The sequence below is a fragment of the Microchirus variegatus genome (genome assembly GCF_963457635.1).
Source record: "Microchirus variegatus genome assembly, chromosome: 11".
Classification (NCBI taxonomy): Eukaryota; Metazoa; Chordata; class Actinopteri; order Pleuronectiformes; family Soleidae; genus Microchirus; species Microchirus variegatus.
The window spans coordinates 20941057-20962850 of record NC_139812.1 but is presented as its reverse complement, the minus strand read 5'-3'; the positions used below and the strand labels follow the sequence as shown (position 1 = coordinate 20962850).

At 38.3% G+C, this 21794-nt stretch overlaps 1 protein-coding gene across 1 annotated transcript in view; it reads right to left on the bottom strand.

Annotated features, from left to right (window-relative positions):
* The window catches only part of adam12b (ADAM metallopeptidase domain 12b), a gene marked incomplete at both ends in the record, with an annotated part of 95745 nt that overhangs the window by 36246 nt on the left and 37705 nt on the right, over positions 1 to 21794 (bottom strand). Inside the window, 8 exons of the mRNA XM_083897423.1 lie at positions 5933 to 6081; positions 10498 to 10582; positions 11682 to 11851; positions 12263 to 12334; positions 14121 to 14186; positions 15774 to 15966; positions 17013 to 17089; positions 21462 to 21540. Of these exons, the coding sequence (XP_083753549.1) occupies positions 5933 to 6081; positions 10498 to 10582; positions 11682 to 11851; positions 12263 to 12334; positions 14121 to 14186; positions 15774 to 15966; positions 17013 to 17089; positions 21462 to 21540 (891 nt within the window). The remainder of the gene's footprint in view (positions 1 to 5932; positions 6082 to 10497; positions 10583 to 11681; positions 11852 to 12262; positions 12335 to 14120; positions 14187 to 15773; positions 15967 to 17012; positions 17090 to 21461; positions 21541 to 21794) is intronic.

Sequence of the window (21794 nt, the reverse complement as noted above, 5' to 3'; positions counted from 1 at the left end):
CCTAAAGGCTTGTGTGCAGATGGGTTCATACTCTTCATTTTTCAAACTCAACGGAGAAATCCAGTTGATTTGACAGCCTTACTTTCCAAAATCTGGCTGCCTTTTAGCTGTGAATAAGCTGTGAACACACCATGAGGGAGCGTCTTCCCAAAATAAAGCTCATTTACACATCAAGCAGATACAGCGGCTTAATTAGCCTCATCACCTGACGATACAGAATCCATTATTTTTTTTTCCCACTGTTATAGAGGGAAACTTCACACTCTTTTTTTTTTAACTGACAGATGTTCACCGGGGGGGTGTTTGTTGCCGGGCAGGAAATAACAGTAACAGTGGCTTTATATTCAAGCTGACAAGTGACAGTGAACCAAATTGTAAAGCTGCAGGCCGAGGGCACGTACGAGCCAAGGTGGGGAAAAGGTTAGGGAAAAAAAGAGAAGGCAGTAAAACAACAGAAATGCCAACTGCCATAAAATACCAAAGACGAATAAAGAGGAGGCCGTAACTCAATCTCAGACGCCGTCGTCTGTGAAGTAAAGATGAAGAATAAGAAAGAAAAACCAGAGCAATGAGCAGGAGAACTATAAAACATACTGTCGAGTAAAGTGACATCGGTAAAGAGCGTTTTCTGATATAAGAAATAGACAGATTGAAACGGGTTGTATTCTGATTTTGGCTGGATTAACCACAACGTAATCAGATTAGAACACGAGATTGAAGGTTTTCACTCTATGACACTTTAAAGCAGTGTTTGCCAACCCTGATCCTCAGGAAACACTGCTGTGCCATGTTTTACATGATGCCCTGCTCTAAAAACACCTGATATAAATAAAAATGTCAGCTCATCATCAAGCTCAACTTTCAACTTTTGTCAATTTTTTTTTTAAATGTTATATTTCAACTTTTGTCATTCTTTTTTTCAATTTTTTTTTTTTTCTCAAATTTTGCCTTTAAATTTTTTTTTAATAAATAAAATCAAAAAAAAGTATTTTTATTATATATTATAATTTTTTTTTCAAAACTGTAATGTTTCAACTTTTGTAAAAAAAAAAAGAAAAAAAAGAAAAAAAATCTTAATTAATGTTTTATCTGAATCAGGTGTTTTTTTTATGGAGCAGGGCAACATCTAAAACATGGCATGGCCGCGTTCCCTGAGGACCAGGGTTGGGAAACACTGCTTTAAAGATTCAACACACACCTTTATTGTCCTTTCACAATAAAAGAACAACACAGTCGTCTCGCTGTCCTTGCCAATTCAGAAGAGCAAGAATATAAATATACAGGAAATAAATGGAAGGTAAATTTGTCTCCATTGTAACGGCACGCTATCCTCCAGTGGGCTCCTTCATCACTTTATACTTCGTACGTATACATCTGTGCTCTGTCTTTGATTGAGAGGGGAGGAGAGGGCAAGAAAAGAAAGACGGTGAAACAATCCAGAGACCGGAAAAGTGCAATATTATTTCAGAAACTTACAGTGAAACAAAAAACCCCACCAATGAACCTAATAAAAATAATGAAGATGAATAGTTTTGCTGTAATTGAGTCAGTTTATGTCTCGTATATAAAAAGTCTTTAAATCCCCATGATTTGTGACAACACTGTGGATTTAAAGCATGTAAGGATCAATCTAATGACCTGATTTCCTATACAGACCCATTGCTATCTATCTATCTATCTATCTATCTATCTATCTATCTATCTATCTATCTATCTATCTATCTATCTATCTATCTATCTATCTATCTATCTATCTATCTATCTATCTATCTATCTATCTATCTATCTATCTATCTATCTATCTATCTATCCACTACCATTCAAAAGTTTGGGCTCACCTATACAATGTCACACTTTTATTCATTCAAAAGAGTTGCAAAATGAATAGAAAATATAGTCAAGACATTGACAAGACTAGAAATAATGACTTTAATTCAAAATAATCATTTTGCCCTTTCGTCAAGGAACCAGCAAAACTGTTTTCATCTGTGCTAACATCATTGCACAAGGGTTTTCGAGGATTTTCTAATCATCCAATAGCCTTCTAATGCAATTAGCAAACACAATGTACCATTAGAAATGGGCCTCTATACACCTATGTACATATTCCATTAAAAAACAGACGTTTGCAGCTAGAATAGTCTTTTACCACATTAACACAGTATAGAGTGTATTCCTGATTTATTTAATGTTATATTCATTGAAAAGAAAAGTGCTTTTCCCTCAAAAATAAGGACATTTCTAAGTGACCCCATACTTTTGAACAGTAGTGTAGAACATTTAAACGCCTACAGTAGGTTTCATGGCGTACACACAGATTTATCCTGCGTTCTTAACTCAATACAAACAAAAAGGTCACCGACTCCACCGTTAATCTCAAAGAATCCAATGACTCCGCCGTGACTCACAGCATATTTACCTCACGCAGATCAGTCATGTGTTCATAAACTGTCTCTGCACGACAACATTAAATGAGTGTTTGGCCAAAGCAAAGTCGTCATCGCGCGTGTTCACTGTGGAGTGCATATTTTTACAAACTACACGGCATGTAAATCCAGCCGTGCTTTTTTTGCTCTGCATGCATTATGCATGTTTTTATTGTTGTGGTGTGAGAACAACAGGGTGAGCTCACTGTTGCGTCGCCGCTAGCTATAACCGATGTCTTCATGTTTTCCCTCTGTACAGTATAAAAAGGGTCATTTCAGTTTTCCTGGGACTGGGACACTTCGAAAAGGAAGTCGTATGTTTGTAATTGTTTTTATCGTACAAGTACATTCTACTCTTCTGCTCAAGAGGATTTGCACGACATTGTTGAGGAAGTGATACAGGAAGTGTCACACACGCACAGGAAGTCGGACGAAAATACAGACATGTATACTAAATAAAAAGTTTAATGTCTGTCAAATTCTGTGATTTTTTGCCAGTTTTAACAAAATGATGCGAGTGAAAGTGGGTCTCACTGCTAGGGGTGGGGAAAATTTTTTTTTTTTTAAAGTTTCTATTTTGAAAATAAACAAAAAACAGTTTGTATTATTTGTGTACAGTTTATTTTTGTAACTTCTGGGAGAAAAAGGCTGCTAGCCTAAGCTTTTATTTATGCAAGTTATAGTTTTTATTTGTTTTGAATGAATAAATTAATCCAAATGTGCCCTACTGTGATGCAAAACGCGTCATTTGACTCACAGTAGGGCACATTTGGATAAGGGAAAACAGATTCTTTTACAAGTCAGGGAAAAACTGAGGGAGGGAAGCACATTTCCTAAAAAATACTACTGCTATTCTAGCAATACAAAGCCACATTCAAATCGGTGAAGTATCCCTTTAACTTTTGTCTTAAGTTTGCCTTTGTGTGATCACATTATCACATTATCTTATACAAACTGTATTTTTTTGATGCCATAATTTGCCTTAACACACTATGCATTGTATCAATTTTTAATCGAGAATCAATTTTGAATTGAATCATGACCCTAAGAATCGGAATCGAGTCGAATCGTGAGCCACCCAAAGATTCACATCCCTACTAACTGCCTTCTTCTGCTTCTCAAGCGTTAATCTTGATGTCTTGAATAAAAGGCTACAATACTAACCACTAAACCACAGAATGACCCCATATTACATACATTTCCTATGTTTTTTGCTTACATCCTGACAAAGTGATTGATAAATAATCACATACGGTCATTAAACCACTGCGTCTCAACACTTTATCGACATGTTAATGTCGCGTCGGACCTTTAATGTGTGCAGTAAAGACATCGGGTGGAGTCTGTGTGAGCTTTTTCTTCTGAGCAGTGCTGTGGAATTTAACCCCCACACCACATTCATCTGTGGCTCTGAGGCACTCAGACCATCAGACGAAACCAGAATGGCACCGGACCAGACCAGAGGGGTGAAATCTGGTCCAGCGTCTGGGTTTGGGTCTTATCTGCTCGCTGTTTACCGACAGTCACCGAGTCCATCACTTGCAGCAGCAGCAGCAGCGACGGCGTTATCTCAGCGAGCCAGGCGACACGAGCAGAATACGAGAGCAGCTGCTTCAGTCGCCGGCCAATCTGTGCCTGTGTGTGTGTGTGCGCTTGTATTTGTCACCTCTCTAGGACCTTTGCCAGGACTGGGTGTCCTCATGGAGACCAAAACCTGGTCCTGATGAGACAGAACCTCATTATTGGGGAACTCGTAAAGTTTAGGTTTGCGAATAAAATTGGCCAAACATATTTAGACTATTTATCCTCTTGATTGCTAAAGAACGGCGTCAGCATTCGCAGTAAAATCCTAGAGTATAAACTTCATATTTATCTATATCTTGTAAACAATAATTTCTGAAAGGTTCTCAAATTAAGTCCATACTTTGATCACATCTCAATTGTTTCATTTCAAACTTCATCGCAGGGTTGTTCAGTCATTGTCTTAATATATATATGGCCCTAACTATATATATATATATATATATATATACTGTATTTTACACAGTATATATCTACATATTGAATTATTGCCCAGTCGGAGTCACAAGAGTACTCTGATGTTTACCAAGCAAGATTTTATTGGAAAAGTTGATACATTGAAATGCAACTGTTCCTCTTCTCATCCTCCATATTTCTCTTTCTCATTTCTTACCTTATTTGTTTCTCTTCATATAAGCCCATAGAGGCAGATCCCCGTCCACCCAATTCTTAACCCTTTAACACCTTTGTTTTTGGTGCTAATTTTAACCATAAAAGGTCCAGAGGCTAATTTTATCAGAATAACCGTCAATATCTGGCAGTTATTTACATTTTTACTACATGTTAAAATTGTGCATTAACCATTTAAAATTAACGTGAAACACGAGCACCAGATTTTGCGTGTTAAATTTGAACAGTGTAAAACATATTTACATTAACATTTGTTGTCACAATGTCCAAAAACAGGCCAAAAAACAGAAACTATATATGTACCAGTGTTCTTTCCAACTCTCTCTTCTCTGGTGACTAAGACTCTGATTTGCCGGCGTCCTGCAACAATGCGAGTGAAATTACCGTTATAACCACGTTGGCTTTAATGTGCAACTTCTCAGCTTTCAGAAACTGTTGGAATTTTGCCGTTAGCACAAACCGTCGCGTAATTATGGTAAAGTTCCACTTTCACACATTTGTAGTATCACATACAACATGTAATTTACTTCTAAAATATTAATTATAAAGATTGTATGGCAACAATTAAGATGAGGGAACACATATTCACCATTAATAGGTGCTTTCTAACATATATAAGTAGCATACTAACCCTTTATTAGAAATCATTAAGCATGTATTAACAACACCTTATTCTACCTCTATTACGACATGAATTAAGATTTTCCCTACATAAGGTGTTAATACGTGCTTAATATTGACTAATAAAGGGCTAGTATGCTACTTATATGTGTGTTAGTAAGCACCTAGTTAATGGAGAACATTTTCCCTAATCTAAAGTGTTACTATTGGAACATTCTACACTCTTAGAAATAAGGGTTCCAAAAGGGTTTTTCTACACTACCTGGAACCATTTGCTTCTGAAAAACCCTTCCCCAAAGAAAGGATTTTTCAAGAGTTCTTGGTAACACTAATGGTTCCAGTAAGAACCATTTTGATCCAGAGAACCCTTTAAAACCCTTTTCCTGAATAAAGGGTTTTAAAAGGTTTCTTGGTGGAAGCCCCAGTATGGGTTCTTTGGAGAACCTCTTATGGGGGGTTCTTGGTGGAACATAAGACAAAACACACACAGTTCTAGGTATAACCCTTTATGTTGGGTTCTAGGTAGAACCCTCCAAAATGGTTGGAGCCAAAAAGGGTTCTCCTATGAGGACAAGCTGTAGAACCTTATATGGTTCTATTTATCACTTTTAATTCTAAGAGTGTATTCTCTTTTTCAATAGTGTTTTGTAGGAGAAGGAAAACCAGGATCTCACCCTGTGGACGGGGTCATTATGCAGCCTCCGCGGTCCACCGTCATCCTGCAGCCACAGCCGCGCTCCGGGGTGTCGTGGTTCATGCCAAAGTTGTGTCCCAGTTCGTGTGCCAAAGTCACGGCTGCACCCAGTGGGTTCTCCGAGTGATCCTGCCATGGAGGGAAAGGTGGGCGACACAAAACAATGAGAAACACGCCAGTCACTGTACATGTAGTCTCCTCTAATACAAGTTCAATCGAAGGCTACGAGTAAAGCGAGTAAAAACAAACCATGTAAAGTTCAAAAGAGGACAATTTATGAGCAGAATGTTCCACAAACTGTCCCAATTCCCCGCTCCCATCCTTCCTTCATTACTCATTCTCCTCACGGAGCCCGAACTCAGCTGCCAATACATTACCCCCACAGATTCAATCATACAAAACAGGTACGGCACAAGATGCGCCATGAACCGGCAACCATGTGACTCCTGACCACATTGATAAGCAAGAGAAGTAAGTGCCCGACACAAGATAGGAGACGGGTGGGAAATAACAAGAGAGTTTGTGTGTCGGCTCGTTTTTGTGGGGGAGACGGAACAGACCGATGAATAAAGTCAGTGTTAAAGTAAATATGAATATGAATATGAATCATACTGAAAAACAAGAGATTAAATGATGATTTCTTTCATAAGCAATCTGTTTTATTCTTTGCTGATGAATCAGCTTTGGTCATAAAATCCACAAAAATATCATTTGATAAATCCTACATGTCAATCATCATCATCATCATCATCAAACTAACTTGTTTTTATTTTATCCAAAACCGACTCAAAATTTGGAAGCAGACGTCATTAAAGGTGCATTATGTAATAAATCTAAAGCAAAGGACCATAAAATCCTCCTAATATGTCACAGAGACTCAGGAATAATGTTCATATAACAAACTGAACTCACCAACAACAACAGTACAGACAAAATATTTGCATTAAAAAAATAAAAATATTATGCAGTCTGCAAATCATGTTTATGTTTTGAAATCATGTTTTGGCATGTGGCGCCACCTACCGCCGTCTACCAATCATTGCAGTCAGTAGAGTCTCAGCTGCAGAGTTAACCACGGGTTGCCAGTTACGTCAGAAAACGAAACCTAAAAGACCTCGGTATTTTGAATTTGAAAGTAGTAACCGTTTTTGGCCACATTCTTACATATGGCACCTTTAACTTAACAATTCATTGATATCATTTCATGAGGTGGTTTTGCTCGTCTTGGACTAATATCATAAAAAAAACCTATATATTTTTAAACACATTTAGCCATTTAGATACTCTTAAATATCATTTATTTTCCTTTTTACATGTATATTTTGCATTTTTATATACTTAAATGCTGATATAAACACAATTAAGCATATGTTTTGCCATCGTTTCATCAATCCTTTTTCAGAAACACTTTTTCAAACAGAAAATAAGTAAGATGTAGACCTTCAACTAAATCCTACAACGATTTGTTTAACTTTACATTTTGTAACAGTAGATTTTATCTGTCAAAAACAGGGAGGTTTCTGATTATGAGAGTTTGTTTCCACACGTTTCATTGTTCTTCTTCATGTCCAGGCCTCATTTACTCCACTTCTTCTTAAATTCATGTTTATTTTTAATCTTGTAATGTTATTCTTACTCTTTTTTTTCCGTTATATTATCTTGAACTTTTTAATTTCTCATTATATTTTAAGAGCTGTAAACTGCCTAAAACACAAAAAAGTACTGTTGTACTGTCTATACATCATAAATGTTCAATGTTTAACACATTTTATCACGTATTAAACACATTTGACATATAATCTTGGAATTTCACAGGAATATTTCACTACACATCTGCATGCATGTCAACATCTGCACAAGTCCACACAAAGAAGGGTGTTATTTGTATTTAGAGTATTCAGTAAATAGGAACTTCAGAACATGTTGCTGCCAACCTTGAGAAAAAATAAACCCAACAAGCTTACAAGTCGACCTTTAATAATAAACATGTTGTAACGTGGATACGGCTTTTTTTTTTGTTTTTTTTGAACTTCTTCTAACTGTGGTCTTCAAATTTCCTCAGCCACATAAATGAGAAAAACACATGGTGCCTTTGAAGGCGAGGTCATGTGTCAAAGTTGAGGGAACGCAAAAAGTATTTTGTGCTCTGATTACAGAGCGGCGCGATGAGGCGCTCGCACCGCGCCTTAAAACAAGCAAGAAAAAGTGATGACTTTCATCTGGTTCTGTCATATTTATCAGTCACACAGTGTGTGTGTGTGTGTGTGTGTGTGTGTTTGTGGTCATGGTTAAATGATTCCTCACAAAAAAAAAAAAAAACGTCTGCAGAAATGATGCAGCTCTTAGAAGCCACAGTCATTACACTGAGTTTTTCTGTTGTTTTGATAGCGGGAGTCTGATAGTGTTGGTGACAAGCAAGAAATGCTCCGAAAACATGTAAAAAAAAAAAAAAAAAGAGTAGAGCTCCCAGAGTAGAATAACCAAATAAAAATGTTTTTCTCATTGTTCGCTGATGGAGCCTTAAAATCATCACCCATGTGCATTCGCTTAGAAAACAAACAATCTTATATTGTTATATTAACATGTGGTCCGAATGAAGAATTTGAGGCCAATTAGCGCACGGTATCGGAACGGTTTGAGAAATGGCTCGGCTCAGCTGGCCTCTTCAGTCTAAGTGGTTACACGGCCCTTTAATCTGGGTCCAAATCATCTGCCGTCTGTTAAGCAACAGGGACAACAGACATCTGGAGGAGCCGCAGCCAAAACAAAACACATCCATTAATGGAGGGATACACATCTGGGCTGAAGTGTAATGGAATTGGGCAGATCAACCACTTCACGGTTTGGCATGGACGTCGAGTGCAGCAGCAGCAGCAGCAGCAGCAGCAGCAGCAGCAGCAGCAGCAGCAGCAGCAGCAGCAGCAGCAGCAGCAGCAGCAGCAGCAGCAGCAGCAGCAGCAGCAGGCAGACGTAGAATCATTGAATGTACAATATTGGTGTAAATAAACTCCCCCAAAAAACAAAATAGTATTTTGATTTAAATGTGTGCTCCGCAAGAGCCGGCATAAACAACTCATGGCAGCTCATAAAAATGTAAATGTGGTTTTATTTAAATGCTGCGCCCTTTGATTTACCTCCACCGGCCCTTTAGGAGATGTCACAGGGAAATAACTGAATGACAGCTAAAGGGCATTTCAGATAAAAAAAAATAGAAAATAATAAATAAATAAATAAATAAATAATGGTATTCAAAGTTTGTTGCACTGACTACTGAATTAAGAGCAAGAAATTTAAGTTTCTGGTTATTATGTGTGAATTATGCGCCCACAATAATGAGCCTCACTACAGAGTACAGTTACACAAAGTTAAGTTACACACAGACTGTTAAAGCTAGGAAATGTGTGATTTATGCATATTTACTCAGAAATGCAGAAGATTAACTGCTCGTCAATTGGTATTATCACAAGATATAATCGCAATATTTAAGTCAGGATGCGCTATTATCAAGATATTTAAGTCACAATTTAATATTAACACAATATTTAAGTAACGATACGATATTATCAAGATATTTACGTCACAATATTATCTTGATATTGAAGTCACAATACGATATTATCACGATATTTGAGTCACAATACGATAGAAATTAAATTTAAATCACGATACAATATTATCAAGATAACAAGTCACGATATGATATGATGATGATCACAATATTTAAGTCACGATATTTAAGTCACAATACAATATTATCACAAAATTAAAGTCACAATATGATATCACAATATTTAAGTCATGATACGATATGATCACATTATTTAAGTTACGATACGATATCACAATATTTAAGTCACAATAGGATTATTATCATGATATTTAAGTCACGATTCAATATCACGATAAATGACTTTAGTTTCCTTCTATGTCATAATTATATTTTCTAATATGTATATATGTATATTAACATAAATAGTATAAACATATTATGTTAATACATTTATATTACGAATTATGTGATGAAATGTTGCAGAAAGATGTCAACAGGAAGCCGTGTTAAAGGGGTGAGATTAAATACGTTTTAAACTTCTTCTCACTCCTTTTCAAACATAAGTACAAAGCAGTGAATGTGAATCATTTGATTTGCTTGTGAATTGAACATTTGTTTTAATCTTTTCTTCCACATAAACCAAACTAAACTAAGAAAACAACAATAACAACTTTAAGCTGCCTGAAAACAGCCTCTGAGCCTCTCAGGTGTTTGGTGAGTGCACTGACGTTGACAGGCCTCCAGCACAAACATCATTATGTTTAAAACGATGACTTCCTGCCAAAAACCTGTCCGTATAAAAGGTCCGTTTGGGCAAATAACAAACACCTTTCCTGCTTTTATCGTGTCTTGATTGCGTTAGTCTGTTGAATCCCAACCAACAATGTCAGCGCTGATACAATCAGGTAGCAGAGAGGAAGAGGAGGGTGGAGACACGGTGGGAGCAGCAGCGAGAGCTTTTTTTTTTTTTTTTTTATATATATATACACACTCACCATGACGATGCCTCCAGACTGCTCAACTGTGCACATGCTCATAATGGGCGCCATGCCAATGGTGGTGCCCTGGAAATAAACCCCGCTGCAAAGGAGAGAAGGACACAGGCAAGGTGAAGAGGACATGGAAAATATCTGCAAAATCATACTGTAATGCATGTTTGTGTCATCGTTTTATTGACTTTTATATGACTTTTTATACCTGAATAGCACATGAGAAAATATTGACTCAAATTGTTATCAGTGTTAAAATACAGTGGAGTAAATAGGTCGAGCAAAGTCAGCAATGGACTTTATTCACACTCTCTCATCAGCATCCTCTTCCTCACATATACTTCACACACTGGTAACGTGAAATTAGATTAAGATGGAACGAGAGATAAGGTTGACTCTAATTATTATTATTATCCAATCACATACCTTGGTTTACACAACAGAACAGTATTTCACCAGTGCCACCAGAGGAAGCTTGTGTACCACCGGGGGTACATGTACCACAGTTTGAAAACCATGGCTGTACACTTAAAGTGCCAAGTAGAACCATATACGGTTCTTCCGCTTGTCCTCATAGGAGAACACTTGTTGATTCCAGGTAGAACCTCTTTATAAAGGTTCCACCAAGAACCCTTTTAAAACCCTTTATTCAGGAAAGGGCTTTTAAAGGGTTCTCTGGATCAAAATGGTTCTTACTGGAACCATTAGTGTTACCAAGAACCCTTGAAAAACCCTTTCTTCAGGTAAGGGTTTTTACAGAAGCAAATGGTTCCAGGTAGAACCTCAGCCATTGTAGAAGAACCCTTTTGGAACCCTTATTTCTAAGCGTGTACATGATATAAACACTTGTTGCTTATGCTGTTTATTTTATTTTGAAATCCAGTGCAACAGTGATAAATTAAAGGAAGTAAACATTCAGTGTTTTTATGTCAAATTCATGATCATGTGTTACTACATATATACAGTAGGATAGAAGGATATAAACTTAAGAACTAATTCCGCACAAACTTAAAAAAGATTTAATTATGAGGCACTAAAACCAGATATCAGTGAAACTACTTTTCATTTTAAGTCTTAACGCAAAATATTTCTTACATACAGCTCTTTTAAAGGTATGAAATTGCCTCCAAAATGTACATAACTTCAGAAACAACAACTTTTGCTTTTGTTTGGTCGAGCTAAATTTGCACCTGATGAGCTGAGCGTTGTCGTGCGGCTTCTGGGGCAGCAGCTTCACCTTCCTCCAGTCCAGGAACTCGTGCAACGTGGCGAAGGGATCCTGCGTGACGGGACATTTGTCCGAGTCGCTCCACACCTCCAGACCCACCAGGGCCACGCGGATGTTCAAGGCTCTGTAGAACTATTGATCAGCACACACACAGGAGAGAGAGAGAGAGAGGGAGGGAGTCAGTGTGACGGGGGATTTACGGAGCTTTGATGACACGAACGATCAAACAACCTTCAAAAAAAAAAAGTCACTTTTGTAGCCTTTATACTATAGTTACATTTCATTATCAACATCCAACATGTCTTCTTTCCACGTCTCAATCCATGCTCCCTCTCAAGAGAATTCATCCATCAACCTCCAGAACGTCTCCGCTATAGATCCACAGCTCTGACGGAGGTTTTAGACGGACTACAAGCAGCTGTTTTACTGGGCCGTTCATATATCTCGCCGTTGTCCCCATTAATCTGCGCTGCCAGCGATATTTCTATTTTAAAAAAACGTGATTTATCCCTCCTGTGTGGAGAGCAGAGAGGGTGTTTTTACCTTGTCCACATAATTGGCTATCTCTGCCAGTCTCTGTTTCACCTTGTCCACGTCCTTCCCCTGTTTCTGAAACTGCAAACAAAATGACATGGGAACGCTGACAGCACACAGTGGCTGCTTTTGCACCGAAGGCAGAAATGACACAGTGTACACAGGCCATTTAAACTCACAGGATTCATTATACAGAGTAGATGTTTTCAGGTAATGACTATTACTGTTCATATAGCAGCTTTCATGCTCAAAATGCAGCGATAAGTGCTTGACGATACAAAATACAACAAAATGCACAACATGTAGAACAAACACACGTAAGAATATAGAACAGGAAGTGCTTCAGAATAGTTAAAAATTATAAAACGTTGGGTAACGCTTTCTTTTACAGTCCCCTAATTACCAGGTATTTACCTGGTAAATTCATGGTAACACCAAAGTGTTACTAGGTAATTACCAATGGTAATAAGAAAGTAAATACAGTGAAACTGTTGCCAAAATACTGGGCATTTACCTGGTAACTATATAGTTAATTATAGCGTGTTATTACTGCTGTTAATAAGAAGGTATGTACAGCTTAACTATGGCAAAACTATGGTAAATGTAAGTGTATTATTGGGTTATAAACTGGTAATAAGCAGGTACCTACAGTCCCCTAATTACTAGCTATTTACCCAAGGGGTAATCTAACAAACCTAACCCTAAAAATGTGTGTAATTACATGGAAACAAGCTTGGCTTTCTTTTACAGTACAGTTTTACTGTACTTACCGAGTACATTACCGTGCATTACCCAGTATTTTGGCAACGGTTTCACTGTATTTACTTATCTTATTACCCTTGGTAATTACCTAGCAACACTTTAGTGTTACCATGAATTTACCAGCTAAATACCAGGTAATTAGGGGACTGTAAAAGAAAGCGTTACCAAACGTTGAATAAAAAAGCAGAGATTTTTTTTTTTAAAGTGACAATGCTCCATAATTTGACACCTAAAAATGTTATTTGTCCATTTCTTTCCATCTTTCCATTTATTATTTTATCCTACACTATCTTTTTGTACTTTATCTTTACTTCCCTATTGCTTTGGGACATTTTTCCCACAATAACATAACAATTTCTCAGCATGTTTTACTCTGTATGAATAAAATTTCCTGGCTTTGCAATAATTACTTATTAAATGGGCTTCTTTTTTTGTGTAATTTGTGTTTTTGTGTCACACAGAATGACTTCGAAGGCAGTATTTAAAAAAAAATGAAATGCTAAAAAAAAAAAAAAAAAAAATCACAGCCAATATGTTTTACTGTGTTCGGCAGGTTGTCAAGCTGTGACCATCTGGATGTGGAAAAATCCTCCTCGTGTTGGAAAGACTGATGGCTCGGCCATGGGCAGCAGGTACATTGGCAGACCTGAGCTTAAGCTGTGCATCCAAACACAGTAGAGCCAAACCCCGACTGTACATCCACCTTCACCGGTGCTGCACTGATGTCACCTTTGAGCCCTAAATCCTTTTTCCTGCATCTCGTTTCCTTCCTTTCTGGTCTGTGGCATTAACTGCCAAGAGGAAAACCCCCCAAAAGGAGACCTTACTATATTTATATGGGAGAATCCTGTATCCCCCCCCCCCCCGTTTCCTGTCTACTCTGCTGGGGAATCATTCAGCACTTCCTGTCAAAACAGAGCTCCTGCCACTAGACCACACTACTTCCCTCATTGTGACCTAATTCCGAGTCTCCACAGGGACCTGCTCTACTGTTACTACAGCTTACCCTGCACTTTTTTCTCCTAGCCGGCTGTATAAAGTGTCGTTTCTGTTGTTCTTCAACAACAGATTTTGTGAAAGGAAAGCGCGGCAGCAGGTGCTTTACCTCTCTGTTGTCTGCGACGATGATCAGCTCGACATACTTCGTTGTCTTCTGAGCGTGTCGTTTATGCTGGAGTGGAAACAAAAGAGATTGGAGGATTACTGACTGATGTGCAAGTGCAGGATTTAAAGTCTGAAGAACTGTAAAAAAAAAAAAAAAAGCTAACCCAGTTCTATTGCTGGTTTGTCACTTCCCTATCTGAGGGAACCAGAAATCCAATTTGTTCTACACAAAGTGTGAAAGTGTGGCTACTTCCTGTGACCAACTAAAGATTATTTTCATCATCGATTAATCTGTCAATTATTTTCTCCATGAATGGATTCATCGTTTGGTTCATAAAATGTTTCTCAAACCTGGAAATTATGACTTTTTATTGATTTCTTTGTTATATCGAGGATAAAAACCAGAACATATTCACATTTAAGAAGCTGAAAAATCAGAAAACTCACAATTTCAGCCTTAAACAGTTGTGGTTGCCACCCTTCAAAAAAAAAAAAAAGAAGTGTACTCATCTCATGAGAATATACCACCTAAAATTAAATCCAACATTTTATTTAAAATGACCAGAATTCCCATGATATTTTTCAACAGGAAGAAGTCACACTATGTACTTACATAGGACAAGTGAAGTTTGTGGTACGAGAAAAAACATGTCAAAATAGCAGAGAGCATTAATGGATTCCCACAGATCCAGAGAGAAGGTGGAGGTGAATAGAACTGCGATAAAAAAAAACATATTGAGGAGAAGACAAGCTAATTATTTTACGGATAACTAAATCATGGCAAATCATGGACTAGATTTATGCACACTTTCAGTGACAACAGCACCATATTGTGTCATTGTTTGTTTGTTATTCAAATTTGACAGAATTTGAATAACATTTCAAGCTTTTCTATATTTTTGTGTGAATTTTTTTTTAAAATCACGTTTGCATGAAACAAGATTTTAGTGATAAAATAATTAACTGCAGATTAATCTAACTTTTCTACTACTATTTGTCACGGGAATCTGTCCTTTGTCAGATGCCTATGTCCTTTATGTATTTTTTGGTTAACTTGGTTACAATAATCCTATTTTATCTGCATGACAATAACAATAAAAAGTAACAAAATGTTACATATAAGATGTAATATATGAGTATCTCATGTCACTGAGTATTACGTAACAGATTATCACCCTAAAAAAATAAAGTCAGAGAAGAAATACACAGGTATTCTGCTGTTAGAAGCTAAAAACGATGAGCTCGTAAAAATTCAAAAGCCCAGGTATTTCTTAGTGGCCATTAAGTGCAGCGTGACCCAAATGGAGTTTTTATGGCTCGGGAGCAAGTGGGGGGGCAGATGGATGCTGCACCTGCTCCGTGCAAATCAGCCGCCAAAAACCTTCTCTGCATTGGCCGTCAACGCGGAGCTCGGTGTGCAGATAAAACGAGTGTCGAGCCCAAAAGCGTCACCCTGAGGGAACATATCCAAACTGATCTGCTCGCCACTCTGTTTCACTTTTGGTCAAAAGCCCCATTTACCTCGTCATCCAACCCAGTGAGTGATAGCTTTGGAAACGTGTGCAAAATATCTACAGTAAAGTGCTCAAATTGACAACAACTGCAGTGACTTTACTGTACGATTTCTTATATAAAGATAATATTAATATCTCACCCTCGTGTGGAAGGACTGGAAGGGGCTTTTGATGTGGTTTTCAGCAGCGGCGGACGACGACGCGTTGAAGCCGTGGCCGCAGGCTCCCGGGGTCAGTCGGAGTTCTTCCACTCTGTAGATGAAGTGGGACCCGGCGTCTTGTCCAGACGCTGGCTCGATGATGAATGTCTTATTCTCAAGTGAGATGAAGCCTCTGTAGAGATGGCAGTGCAGGTTTTTTTTTTATTTCTTTTTAAAAAAAACAAACAACAAAGCTTCAAAGGATAATAACTAATCTTTAAAAAAGCAGGATTTGACTTTATGCTGATCTCTAATGGAATATGTGACAACTGAGGCTGCCCTTGGCTCATTTTAACTGGAGTTGGATGAAACTTAAAACCTTTTTAAATGTTTTTTTTATCTTGGCAAAAGAGGATAAGATTGTAGATAAGTTTGTTAATTTTAAGTATTTTTCCACCATCTAATCCACTTTAAATCTAGGATAACGTCTTGAGTGTCTTGAAAGGCGCCTTAAATATAATGCATTATTATTATTATTATTATAAAAGGCACTTCCTGGTAAAAATAAAGGTTTAAAAAAAGCATTATTATGATTACATCTCAAATCCTTATAAACAAGTAATCTTTTGTCACAAAGAGGCAATATTTTATCATAAATGTCACTTTTTTTATCACGTTGGGGTTGTTGGGTTGAGCTCTTTCACAGTCACAAATGAGCTCGGCCTCATTACACACACACTTCCTTTACGAGCACTCGATCAAGAATATTTAGCCTCTAAATTGATCATATTTCTTTTAATGTTCTTTGTCATTAGCTGGTGCCGCGTCGATGGAGATCATCGCGAACGGACTAAACATTTACATTTTCCCCTAAACGGTTTCCTTGTTGTCTAATTAGGCAGAAGACGACGACGACGCCGCGTTGCTTAAGGCTCGACTGGCTCCCGTTTTCAAAGATCGTCCACTCATGCTCGGTCATTAGCGACACTCGGACACTCAATACTGACAAAATCAGTGCAGATATCGACTGTGGACAGAGACAATAAGGCGTGACATTTTTAAACATTTCTTGCAGGTCACGGAACGATTCGCTGACCGCACGCTTTAGAGGCTTAAGAGTGACTGTGATGAGGAGGAGAGCGACTTCGGTAAATATAAACACTGCCGTGGCAAACAGCAAACCTAAAGGTCAGCGACGAGACGCTGCTGGAATCTGAAATGAAAGTCGGCGTTTCTTACCGAAGGCCTGAGCAGACGCTGAGGGTGACGTCAGAGTTTGGATGGGCCTGCACTTCTCCATGGTAGTAGCAGTTATTCTGAAAGGGAAATCAAGTTTCAAATCAACACATTGTGATGTTATTTTCTGCCTGTTTTTTAATTATTCATTCATTTTCCACTGCTTTATCCTCCATATAAGGATCACAGGGAGAGAATCTGACTCCCATCTGACATAGGGCAAAAGGCAGAAGACAACCTGGACAGGTCAACGGTCCATCAAAGGACAAACCGTCACCTCGAGAGTCAATTTAATGTGTCAAATTGATCTAATCTGCATGTTTTTAGACCAGGGTGAACATGCAATCTTCTCACGGAAAGGCCCTCGGTCAAACCAGGATCCAAACCGGTGACCATCTTGCTGTGAGGCTGTTCATAACCATCTTGAGGGGTCACATTGAGTTTTTCAGAATTAAAATGTTACATTTGGCAGGGGTCAGATTTAAGTTACGGTGAGGAGCTTGGACAATCCAGGAGAGGCTCTCCAAGTCAAGAGGAGCCAACTGAGGTGGTTCGGGGCATCTGGTCAGGATGTCTCCTGGACCCCTCCTTCAGGTCCTTCAGGGAGGAGACCTCAGGGACGACCCAGGACACGCTAGAGGGATTATAGTATCTCTCGGCTGGCATGGGAACGCCTTGGGATCCCACCACCACCGGAGGAGCTGGTGTAAGGGGACGGATGGGGAGAAGGAGGTCTGGGCTTCCTTATAAAGGCTGCTGCCCCTGGTGACCTGGACCCAGATAAGTGGAAACCACAGAACTTTTATATTTGAGAATGGTTGACATACATAATATTGTGGTTTTCTCATACGTCCACATCCTGTATTCATGGAATCCGTTTCCATTGCATTTATCTGCAGTTAATGACCTGAAAAACAGTCTTTATCTACTAGGTTCAACACTCTTGTGTGTATTGTATGTAATGTATTAATGTTCAAAAAGGCATAAATCACGAAAATATCAGGAGATAATCTGTGAGTCCAAGTGTATATATGAGCTAGATTAAAAAGAATTTGCAATATCTTATTAAGATACTGTAATCGCAAGGTACAACAGTGTTTGCAAGTAGAGCATTGGCCATTGAATCAAGATCTCCAAACGATCTGAACACCCATTTGATGATTAAATGTACAATATTATGTTGTTTTCTCTTTCTTTCTAAAAGCTACTTAGTGAGCTGATGCTGTAATGTACATTTAGAAAAAGTGCACGCTCTGAAGAGCAAACAAGACTCTTCGAATGAAAAGGGAGACGCAAGGAAATGAAATGGACGAGAGGTGACAGTAATATGGTAATTGTGTTTCCTTCATTATTCCACCAGGGTCGTATGAGTAAAAAAAAAAAAAAGGGAAAGTGGACGATTCCTCAAACACGAGAGGATCAAATGAGAGAGGGGAATGAGCACAGATCTCACTACACTGAGCATTCATTGTTCCCAGGGAGGAAATAAACAAAAATAAACAAAACAAAAAAGTCATTTTTACAAACATCTGTTCGACAAGAGCGGCACATGTAAGCGAGCCAGGTGGTGATGGAATTAAGATTCATAAGCGAGTGTAAAAATAGAGCAGCTTCAACAACACAGCTCTGTTCTTAGGCTACGGTTGACCTACATTAGGTCACCTTCATGGTAACACCGGGCAGCAGTCGTGATTGGCTGCCTCCTGCATTGTCTTTAAATGTAAAATACATACAAACAAAATGTTTTTTTTAATTAATATGCTTACACAATTTACAAGACCTCCTGAGATGGAGTCTTTGCTAATTTCTCATTTTGCCATCTGTGTGACAGAACTGCAGAGTTCTGTATTGACCTGTTCCAATTCATTAAACCTAGGGCTGTAAAAAAAATGATTATATTCATGACTGATTAATCTATGACTTCCCACTGATAAGTGGTGCAAAAACAGAAAAATCATCCTGAAATGTCTTTGCTTTATCCACAAAACAAAGATATTCAACTACAAAATATCCACATTTAAAGGTGCATTATGTAATAAATCTAAAGCAACTGGCCATAAAATCCTCCTTATATGTCACAGAGACTCAGGAATAATGTTCATATAACAAACTGAACTCACCAACAACAACAGTACAGCCAAAATATTTGCATTAAAATTTTTTTTTGGAGACTGCAAATCATGTTTATGTTTTGAAATCATGTTTTGGCATGTGGCGCCACCTACCGCCGTCTATCAATCATTGCAGTCAGTAGAGTCTCAGCTGCCGAGCAACCACGGGTTGCCAGTTATGACAGAAAACGAAACCTAAAAGACCTTGGTATTTTGAATTTGAATGTAGTAGAAAAATTCTTCGCTAAAAACCAAAGTCTGCATGACCTTGCACTGATCTCTACACGAACGTCACATCTTGTGTTTAAGTTTATTTCATACACCGTGTGTTTACTTGAATGCTGGAGCAGCAGCAGGAGAAATCTGTTTATTTTCACAGATTCCTCGCAGCACACCTCGGTGTCTGCTGATCCATGATTAACACACGCCTGGCTGAGCGCTTGCTTAGTTCAGAGACAATATGTTCCGACAGCGAGCAGCTGTGTGAGGTCTATCGCGACGCGAGTTGCGCGAACGCGACACCTGTGACATCCCCTCCCCGCTCGAAATGATTTTGAAATTGAAGTGATTCTCTTCTTCTGTACCTGTGCGATTCTGTGTTTTCCTACAGGTGTTTCAGACACAATGTAGTCAACACACACACACTCTCCCTTCATCCCTTTAACTCCAATGAAGGTCAATCTTTAGATTTCTGATTGTTTTAGCTTCTTAAATGTGAATATTTTCTTCGTTTCTTCGCTCCACATGACAAAGAAATCAATGAAACTGAAACATTTTGGTTTGTGCACAAAACAAGACATTAAAGAACATCGACATTTTATGGACCAAGCGATTCATCGAGAAAATAATCAATAGTTGCAGCTCTAGATTAGTTATTTTGGTATGTTTTTTATTACTATGTCATGATACTATACTACCATGTCATAACTATGTTTATATTGTCAACTTTTTTCGTTCCATATCAAAACAATCACTTTTAATCATCATAAATATTATTATTTCCATGTCTTTTTCTTAAATAGTTGGCTTCTTTTTGACTTCACCGGCCCCTTACTGACCAAACAAGACACTCAGTGGCCTGCAGGGCATTTGAGTTTGAGACCCATGCTCTACAGAATGCATGGATGGACACAAATCCACACAGAAAACAGAAGTGTGGAAGCTGTTATAGCGGCAAACGGGGGACAAAATTCATATTAAAGTACTGTATGTGTATTTGAATACATCATTACAGTCCCTGTTGGTGTAATAGTCAGGTGTCTGATAGTGTATGTGTCCGTCTGGTGCTCTGTCCTTCAACCTAGCAGTTATCAGGCAGTCGGCATCAGGAGTGTGTTTTTTATTTCCATCCTCCAGCCAACTTTATTTATTGATGGTTATCTGGACACAGAGGATTTCAACAAATAATATATATATATATAGAAAAAGTTGTATGAAGTGTACTGTGCTACTCTACTTCTTACTATCACTTCTCTCATTGTATGTTCTATCCAGTGTCTGGTTTGGATTCTGACATCAGCTCTTGCAAATTAACCAACATTCTCCCGCAAAGTGTGAATCACATGTTCGCTGCTCAGTTTGCTGCTGCTCAACAGTGATGTTATTTTTCAAGAAAGAGAGAGAAAACACTTTAAAAAGGTCTAAGATTTCTGCATAACATTAATGTTAAAGCCTGAGGCTGCTACACTGGCGACCTGATGTCATGCAGTGTAACCTGACGTCTAAAAATATCTACATCATAGACTTAAAAGACAAAGACAGTTTTCATTTTGAAGAATAAGAAAATAAGTGAAAACATCCTCCTGCACCTTCGTGAACCCGTATTTAATTTGTGTTACGATTATATTGCAGCATTTCTTTTTTTCGCTTTCATTTATATAAACATGTTTGGAAATAAACATTCATGTAGCACAGTGCGCGGCCTTGATATTCACATTTAATCTCAGATCCCCAAAGATTAAGGCACTTAACACACACAGGACAACTAGAGTAGATCATCTTCTAAAAAGGGGATTCCACAATAAAATCCTGATGGCAATGTTGGCTTGAAAACAGAGCAGCATTACAAACAAAAAGAAACAGCTTTTTATTAACTAGGCCAGAGGATCTGTCTCTCTCTCTCTCTCTCTGTGTGTGTGTGTGTGTCCTGCTCAGAAACAACCAGGGCTTTTCAAATATCGCCTTACAAATTGTGTAGATTTAAAAGGAAAAAAAAAAAAAAGAGTAAAAAAACAGAAACAGGGTCACTTGTTTTCCTTTTTAACAGGGTGACTGACTGCAGCGCTGCAAACTGCACGTTAACTTGACCATAAACGTCAGAAGCGCTCGAGCGGCACCGTACCGTGAAGTTGTGAGCGCCAGTGACTGCGCTGCCGTCCTCCTGGTAATGCGTCTCGGTGTAATGGCTCGCAAAGAGACCCCTGAGAAGAGAAGAGAAGAGAAGAGGAGAAAGAGAAACGCGTCAAACACTCGGGTATCTTAACTTCACAGAAAGTGAAATGATTTCTTTGTAAAAGATCTCTGGACCTTTCTAATAAAATCACTGTTGTCTGTGAGGATTTAGAAGATTTAGGGGGATGAATGGCAACCATACTCAGCATTTTTTTGGTGTGAACTTCTTCGGTGATTTTGTTGGTGTCCTTGAATCCACTGAACAGAAAACCCCACTGAGGTC